This window comes from Lepeophtheirus salmonis, chromosome 5 (genome assembly GCF_016086655.4).
Source record: "Lepeophtheirus salmonis chromosome 5, UVic_Lsal_1.4, whole genome shotgun sequence".
Taxonomy (NCBI): domain Eukaryota; kingdom Metazoa; phylum Arthropoda; class Copepoda; order Siphonostomatoida; family Caligidae; genus Lepeophtheirus; species Lepeophtheirus salmonis.
In genome coordinates this window covers 6,299,583-6,308,732 of record NC_052135.2, presented here as the reverse complement: position 1 = coordinate 6,308,732, position 9,150 = coordinate 6,299,583, and the positions used below count along the sequence as shown (strand labels likewise).

At 34.0% G+C, this 9,150-nt stretch overlaps 1 protein-coding gene across 1 annotated transcript; it reads left to right on the top strand.

Moving 5' to 3' along the window:
• Nucleotides 1-4,869: 4,869 nt before the first annotated feature.
• Nucleotides 4,870-8,943, top strand: Oseg5 (intraflagellar transport protein Oseg5). Its single transcript, XM_040713716.2, has 4 exons — nucleotides 4,870-5,856; nucleotides 7,128-7,833; nucleotides 7,893-8,553; nucleotides 8,658-8,943. Exons 1-4 carry the CDS (start codon nucleotides 4,920-4,922, stop codon nucleotides 8,757-8,759), a joined length of 2,406 nt encoding a protein of 801 aa, XP_040569650.2. The 5' UTR covers nucleotides 4,870-4,919; the 3' UTR covers nucleotides 8,760-8,943.
• The last annotated feature ends 207 nt before the right edge of the window (nucleotides 8,944-9,150 follow it).

Genomic DNA, 9,150 nt, shown 5'->3' with positions numbered 1-9,150 from the left:
ACACATGAACATATTTTGTACCATACGTACGGCATATTTGGACTTTCTAAAGAAGAGTGGGTGGGGTGGGGGGGGGGATACATCTTGGAGAAAATGTATATTAAAAAGAGGAGGGGGGATAGCGAGGGATATGGGATTATTTATGGCTTGTGATTGCTTACCATTTCCTTTTCGTAGAACTTGATGCATTTAGGAAATGATGCAATGATAACATAGCTAGAGAAACCTCCAAAGTGGAAAGACATATAAATATATATACACATTTGTCTTCCAATGCTTTTATGTGCTTTTTTTTTTAAATTTGTCAAAATCCAATTTCCTTGATTTAAAAAATAAAGAAAATATGAATATACCCAGATATTATTATAATTAGATGATTAATCAGAATTGCAAAATCAGCGGTTTTTTCTGGAATCAGAACCGGCATGGGGAAAATAATGTTTACCCTTTTAGATTCCGATTTTTATTTATTATAATTTATTAGTGGTATTCAACTATTTATTAGTTTTCAAATGTTATAAATATATAAAATCCCCCCCCTAAATTAAGGGATTTTTGCTTTTATATGAAAATTTAATATTTAAATTTTTTACTCAAAAAATTTACTGAACAGAGCAACCCCCGAATATAAATCCGTGGACGTCTTTGATAGCAAAATGGTATTATTTAGCATATTAAATAACCTGAATCAGGAATTTTACTAGAATCGAATTGGCATTGGGATCTTTTTTGAAATCATCCCATCACTTATTATTACATATTATACAGGGTTCGACAACTAAATTTCCTTTTTCCATTAGTTGTACTCATTTGAACCCCAAATTGGTTATCTCATTGGAAAAACCTAGGTGGGGTTTAAAAAAATACAGGGTTAGTTACATAACATCCTTGTTCTAAAAGGCAATAAAACATATTTTATAAATCCAAAAGTTTTATTTCATATAATTCAAATTAAAGTTTTGAAAATCATATCAGATAGGGATTGTTGAACAAATATTTTAATAACGGTTGATTTTTTCATTTTTTTGTTTCTCTATAAATAACCCACATTGTTGAACAAATATTTAGATAATTATTTATGGCCATTTTGAAAAGGTCTTAAAAATGTTTTTTTTCCTAAATAAATCCAGTTTCAATTAATTGATTTGGACAAATCGCACCAATTTAAAATAATTGTTGATTATTGGATCTGTGGGTATCAATTTTAACTCTTTAACATCTTTATTCGTTGAGTTATTATCGTTCAAAGAATTTTGCAAATTTCAAATTATGTGCAATAATTGGAAAAACTTGTTTTTGTACATTATAAATTGAAGACACATTAACTGATTTTCATAAATTGCACCACTAAAACTCAGGAGTTTGTTTAATATGTTAAAATATTCTGTCAATCCATTTTTTGTCAAACTTATTTTCGAAACAAAAATGCAGATTGCTCACTACTTCGACTTATGACAGCAACATACAGTATTTCGAAAGAAATATTAGAATTTCGCCTCTAAAACGAAACCACACCCAATCTGCTACTACTTATTCAGCCTATGTTGTCGCCTCCTGTATAAAGTGTTGCATGTGTTGTGTCTGTTCTTATTTAGGACTGAAAACTGCAGTCCCGTTGAGTTAGGTCCTGGTCCGGTGCAGTTTAGTACTAAAACTTATAATGTTCGGTCCTTGATGACGTCACACAACTGTATCCCTTTTTTTAATATAAATTAGTTGCAGTACTGAAAGTCCGAAGGACCGCAAATCTTAAGGACTGGTCCTTGAGACTGATTGGACTGATCTTAAGACTACATTGAACCGAATAAATAAGAACTGCAACACTACCTATACATAGATGGCTTTCATGAATATAATCCTAACACATAGTTACAAATCTAAAATGTAGTTCTTTTATACGGTTGCAATTTTCTCTGTCCTGGATACACTGGAGAAAGTTCGGTACGAATATCACTCTACCACGTCAGTTGCTCATTATATTTCCTTATGACAATATACACCAGTCTTCTTTGAATCAGGAAGAAAAATGTTTTGCACTTTTGTTTTTTTGACGAAAGGGGTCGGCTGCACTACTCGATTTTTCGAAAATTCAGAAAACCTGCCGAGCAGTATGATGAGGACCTACTCACGATCATTTCCAGGAAGGCTTGTGGAAGCGGTCAAAATCGTTGGAGGTTCTCCTTTGTACAGGAAAATAAACAAAAAAATATTCACCGTGTCATCAATGAAGACCTATTGTATCACAGCTATACACGTTGCAAGGTAAATCTTCTAACCTATCAAACAGGGATAAAAGGGTTACCCAATCCAAGACTTTGATCAAACTAAAATAGAAGACTCACAGGAAATATGAGAATAATTTATGTCACACCTATTAACATAGCTCGAGCAACAATTGATTGTTGAGGCAAAAAGTCCTTATAACGTCTCAAGGATCAAGAAGGCCAGGAATCCACAGTAAGGTATGGTTCTGGGTGTTTTTAGTTGCAAAGGTCAAATTATGGCGCCTTTCATCTTCAAGTAGGGCCTGAAGGTCAAGGTCTAAATCAGTGTTCTGCACGCCAAAGACTTTCCCTGTATCTGGAGCATAATAAAAGACTGACCTTCACTGCAGCAAAAGAACACTTATTTTTTTCTATTTCTGAGAATGTGATGTACGCTCCCGACTTTACCCAGTGGGACGGTCAAGAAGACCGTGGAAGTTTTTGGGAACGTTGTGAATGTATAGTCCAAGTAAACTGCAATTTTATTGATGAATTATCAAGTTTATGTTAATATTTTGATTTTTGTCAAAATATTAATGCAATCGGTTTAGAAATAAAGTCATACTTTTTTTTCTCGGCTTGCAAACGTTTAGATGAACCACTGGACTGGACCAAATAAATAAGTATTGCCACAAAACTAGTTATACATAGACGCCTTTCATGATTAAAATGCTTACACATAGCTACATATCCATTTGTATGCTAATCCTTGGCATTTTGTGCTTTGTTTATGTGAATAATAAGGGCTAATATATACACATATAATATAATGTATGTCATACATATATTGAATTAATATAAGCTTTTTGCACCAAGTTTCAAGTCTTTTTGTTTATATGGCACAATCAAATACCTACATAAAGAAAAAGGGATATTGTCATTTCAATGAGTGGTTATCACGAAACTTTTATATATTTACTTATTATCATCCATTGTCTACTACTAAATGCTCTTATCAGGAAGTACTTTTATAGAGAGCAATAACTACGATCAATGATATGAAATCTTCATGAAAAAAGAAGGAAAAATAAAAAATAAGGATCCCATAATGTAATTATCTCGTTGCCCCTCCATTACAACCATCCCTTAAAAAATATATGTTATAATTGAACGCAAGTCCTTAAGAACAATGGATGTTTCTTTATAACATGATAATCTTTTTTTATAAAAAGAGGATGTATTGAGCCATGGAATTAGAGATACATAAAAATGGTCTTTTGTAAGTGCGGGAGGAAAAGGCGGGAGTTAGAGATTTGATATTACTGAATGAATACCCTTGTTAATATCAGCTGTCTGTTATATGATTGGGGGAGGGGGAGAAAATTAATAACTGCTTGAAAAGAGATGAACCTTCTACATTTAAAATAGCATTAGTGTAGGGAAAATAATATAATTATATTTGAATTCATATATATTTATTTTATTATGAATTTTTAAATCAACTTACACCAAATATAGGCAATAATTCTTCTTTTAGAGAGAGATATTAATACCCCACGACTTATTACATATATAATTAACAAAAAAAGGAAAAAAGAGTACCTGCATTTTTCCTTTTCTAATCCCTAAACTTAGTTTTTTCTTTACAGAAATCCCTTCTTTATAGATACATGGAAGTTTCCCCCCTCCCATTTGAGTCCTTTTTCTTATAATAGGTGTAGCAAATAAGAATAAATCATTTTTCCAATAATTGGCTTTAGTAATGTATATCCCGCGTTGTTTAAGTTGGATTGGTGTACGCTAGATGGTATGAAAAACATAATATTTCGAACTAAAAAAGCCAATTTTGTATATATATTATTTGAGGGTGCGTCAAAAATAGACACTACCAAAAATAAGGTACTCCATATTTACAATTTTCTTCAGACAAGGACAAAACGCAATCTGGTGGATGAAAATGTCAATGATGTTTATGGTCTTGACACAGTAACAGCGAATCACACGGTATTTTGGTTTGTCGCTTCCTTTTCGGTAATTTTTTTTATCAAAGATGTACCACGCTCTGAAAGGCAAATTTGGTGAAAATGTGGATAAGGTAATGGAAATCGCCGAGTCCCACCGTCATGTAAGCAATGTTCTGATTACCACATTAATGGAACACAAATAAAAATTTTAATTAACTGAAACTAATATATACTTTAGTCACTTAGTGCTTAATTTGTATTTAGATAGACTTTTTGTTGATAGATCTTTAGAAATGAACACATTTAAATATATTCATAGTAAGTAATAAGTTTTTTGTTTAATTTTTTTGTCAAAAATGATTGCTAGGGTTAAAATTGTAAAACAGAAAATATAAGGAAGACCAATTTTGCATGAAATTTGTACATTTACACTTTAGAAATGTTAACTACAATTCATTCAGTCCTTATATATTATTGAACAAAACAGAAAAATTACCTCATATTGAAAAATGAAAAATGCTGTATTTTCTGCAAATATCTAAAGTTCCATGATTGAGCAAAGAAAATTCTTTTTAAAGTATAATTAGTCATGAATTCCCTCAATATTTGCGTAAATAATTAAACGACCGGCTTTCCTACTACCTGGTTCAGCACTGTAATCAAATCGATAGATTTGAAGGAAAGCTTTTTTCTTTACCTGGAGACAATCAAAACACTGCTATTACGTTCCTCTCCTTTTAGTTTTTACAGAATGCGAATCAAAACATCCAATTTGAATGATCCAAAACACACTGAACTTGTATCTTGTGTATCTTGGATGAGTCCAGATGAAGTCCTGAGCATTGGAGATGATAGACAAATCTACAAATGGAATTTAGTGACCTCAGATACTACAAAGTTCTCGGAGCTACCCGAGGGATTCTACCCTACAGATATTCATTGGTACCCAAAGTCAAGTGGAAATAAATCAGGGTCGGATGTATTTTTGGTCTCTTCTGCAGATGGGAAAATACAATGGGTGAATGGAAAGAGTGGTCGACTCGAAAAGTGCGTTGATGCTCATCGCGGAGCATGTTTGTGTGTCCGATGGAGTTTTGATGGAGCAGGAATTGTCACAGGGGGAGAGGATGGAGCTATTAAAATTTGGTCACGTTCAGGGATGCTTCGCTCCACCCTTTCTCAAAATTCGGATCCTGTATATTCACTATTCTGGTCTCCAGATTCCTCAAGTGTTTTGTATTCAATGGATCGATTTCTCATTATTAAACCTCTCACACCCAATTCAAAGCCTCTCCAATGGAGAGCACATGAGGGAGTTGTTTTATGTTTAGACTGGTCGCCCTCTGCCGGACGTATCATATCAGGAGCAGAAGACTGTCGCTATAAGGTATGGGATCAGTACGGAAGACAGCTTTATTCCTCTTCTCAGCATGATTATCCCATCACATCCCTTTCCTGGAGCGGAGATGGACTCCTCTTTGCTGTTGGATCTTTTAATACACTGCGTTTATGTGATAAAATTGGTTGGAGCCATTCATTGGATAAGCCTGAAACGGGGAGCATCTATAAAATAGCCTGGTCCAATGATGGAACTCAGCTTGCAGGAGCATGTGGGAGAGGTCACGTGATATTTGCTCATGTCATAGATAAAAGATTGGAATGGAGAAACTATGAAGCAACCGTGACAGGTAACTTTTGACATTTGACATCTAATTGATTAATTTAGTATCAAGTGATAAGATGAATGGGATAATGCATTTCTTAGTGCGAGGGTAGAGGTACATATGGGTTGAATTGACATAGAAAAACCTCGTAAAAATGAATTTTATTTGTCCACCTATGTGTGATAATTGAATTGGAAGTATGTATGTACAAAGTTATCAATTAATAATATAATTTTGCTCTTCAGGTTCACACATAAATTAACTACACACATAATACGAGCCCCTCTGTCTAAAATGCAACACTTTTATAAATGGTGCGTCTTTTTCCTATTTATTATATCTCGATGTTTAGCCCTAATAATTTATTATAAACAATTACCTAAAGAAAATGTACACATAAAAAAAAGCAAAGTCAACCAATTTCAAGAGAACCATTGTCAGTATTTGAAGCCTTTGGATCGAGACTTGATAATCCTCTTCAATATGTTTGAAAAGTAAGAACCTTGCCTCCCCCACAGCCCCACATTTCCCTCCAAGACATTGGTCTTTTTTGTGCACCGCAAGGAGAAGCTTTCACGATTCCAAGACACACACAAAAAGAAAGACCCACTAAAGGGTGCCATCATAGCCAACCTAGAGTCGAACTTTGTTAAGAACTGCTGTGCAAAGTGCCACACCAGGCTGGAACTGGGCATTAATGCAAACGGCGGCTATATTGATTGACAATATAGATTGGTTGTATTTATAAATTAAATTTTCCAAATGAGATGATTTTTTTTGAAAAATAACAATTTTTGAAAAGTGTTGCATTTAGGTGGAGGAGCCCGTACTATATACATATAATATTCATAAATATATTTATAATATACAACATTCAGAAGTCGTAAAAAAACTTGTGAATATTTGAAATAGGGGAAATAAAAGGATATATATTAGAGTTCAAGTAATGTTTATATATTGCATACAAAAGATGTAAATTGACTTCATAATAGTAATAAAATTGAGTAAGGAAATGGTCGGAAAAGGGAGCATATACTTATAGAGAGAGAGAGAAGGAAAGTGCTTATGTCCGCCCATTATTACCATAAAATATAAATAGATGTATACATACATATAATGATGTATTTCAACAGCTGTTGATCATTTCCTATACATACAAGTTCGTAATGGAAAAAAATCACTATATATGCATCATTGCTGAAAAGTGTTTGTGATAAAACCTTTTATAAATCCCTCTCAGTCACACTTGAATTCTGATAGACTACATATTAAAAAAGTATTTACAATTAATGCAGGTCGAAAATCAATTTCCCTAAGGAACGTAACGGATGAATCACGGGAGAAACTCGAGTTCCACGACCGGATAATCAAAGTATCTCTCGACTATGCTTTTCTCATTGTTGCAACTACAAGCCAAGTCTACATCTACTCCACCAAGAACTGGAATACACCAAATATCATAGAGCTCAAAGAAGGCTCTGTTTCCCTCCTTATACAAACGGAAAGACAGTTTCTCATTGTGGAAACAAATGCTATCTACTCTTACAGCTATGATGGGAGATTTCTGTGTAGCCCAAAATGGCCAGGTATGAGACCAGAAACACTCAATCATCACACCATATCTCTTTCTCCTGACACCATTGCAATTCGAGATCAAACCTCTGAGGAAAAATCTATTTACTTTATTGATGCAAGCAACGGGAAAATGATCAATGATGGCAAGCCGTTTGTTCATCGGTTAGAGATCACGGAAATATCTCTGGATCAAACAGGACTATCCAATGAACGAAAATGTGCATTTGTTGATAAAAATCGAGACTTGTTCCTTATCAATGTTCGCAAGTATGGCTCTGCCCCCATTTCTTCTGGTAAGTTGGGCTCAATGGTTCAATCCCTCAAATGGAGTTGTGATTGCAATATGCTTGCTACTATTTTGGACTCTAGATTCACTGTTTTCCTCTATCCAAGTATAATTTATGTCGACAAAAATCTAATGGGAAGGTTAGTAAATTTGTAGCACCTAAAATTAGTATCTAAAAATGGACTATTTTTGTTTTTAGAACCCTCATAGAGAAGGAGTCACTCCAAGAATTTGGTAAATATCCTTCGATCATTGGCTTTCATGGAAACAGCGTATCCATCCGTCGAGCAGACGGTTCTCTTGTAACGACATTTATCAGTCCATATCCTTCATCACTATATGGGTTTGCCATTTCAAATCGATGGTCAGATGCCATCAGATTATGCAGATTTGTCAAAGACGATATGAACGCCAAGCTCTGGGCCTGTTTGGCAGGTATGTCGACATATGCAAAACATTTAGACACAGCAGAAGTGGCTTATTGCGCTCTTCATGAAGTGGACAAAGTTCATTATATTCAGTACGTCAAGGAACTTCCCGTCAAAGAAGCACGGAATGCAGAAATGGCCATTTTCACTGGTCATTTCCAGGATGGAGAAAATATACTCCTTCAATCTGGTCTTGTATTTCGAGCTATACTCCTCAATATACATTTGCATCAGTGGGAAAGGGCATTGGATTTGGCCATTCGACATAAAACCCATGTGGATACTGTGCTCGCCTACAGAATAAAGCATTTGACCCGCTGTGAGAAGGAAGAAACTATTCCAAAATATATTCAATACATTAAGAATGTAGAAATTGACTGGGAGAAAATTAGTCTGAAGATTGAGGGTGAGCTTGAGAGAGAGAGACTCGCAGTTAAGAAATGATGTCATAGAAGCGAAAGGAGAAATATCATTTATTGTTATATTTTGTAGATTCATGTTCAATGTTCATGTTGTTGCTTCATGAACAAACGAAGCTTTGTTCATGCATTGTAAATAATATGATCATTATTTATCTGTATTTATTTACAATTCTACATGATATCATCATCCTTCCCTCATCTAATAATATGAAATGACAATTACATACAATGTTCATATTTTATAGAAATACTTATATGTATACGAAAACGTTAACCGTATACAAAATTATGATGTGCATCTCATGATATAAATTCCTATGCAAATTCAATTATTATCATACCCCTTGTCTGTCATAAAAAACACACATTAAAGGGTACAAAATATATTAGATAAAATATATTTTTCTCCTGTTTTTTATTAAAAAGAAGATGAAAAATCCCCGAACCATGAAATTTGAGCTATAGAGGCGTACGTGTGATAAAGTGAGATCAGAGTAAGGTTTCATTGGTGGAATATTAGCCAACTTAGGATCCAATGAGCCAATTAAAAATGACCACCAATTTGGAACTCAGTGTCAGTTTTATGAAAAGGAAATATCACCTCTGT

What these genes read in the sequence shown, in the direction of transcription:
- Oseg5 (XM_040713716.2), top strand. Translation starts at nt 4,920, where the DNA reads ATGCGAATCAAAACATCCAATTTGAATGATCCAAAACACACTGAACTT. An exon ending in CTATGAAGCAACCGTGACAG is followed by an intron (nt 5,857 to 7,127) that starts GTAACTTTTGAC and finishes CAATTAATGCAG; the next exon opens with GTCGAAAATCAATTTCCCTA. An exon ending in TTGAGAGAGAGAGACTCGCA is followed by an intron (nt 8,554 to 8,657) that starts GTTAAGAAATGA and finishes GAACAAACGAAG; the next exon opens with CTTTGTTCATGCATTGTAAA.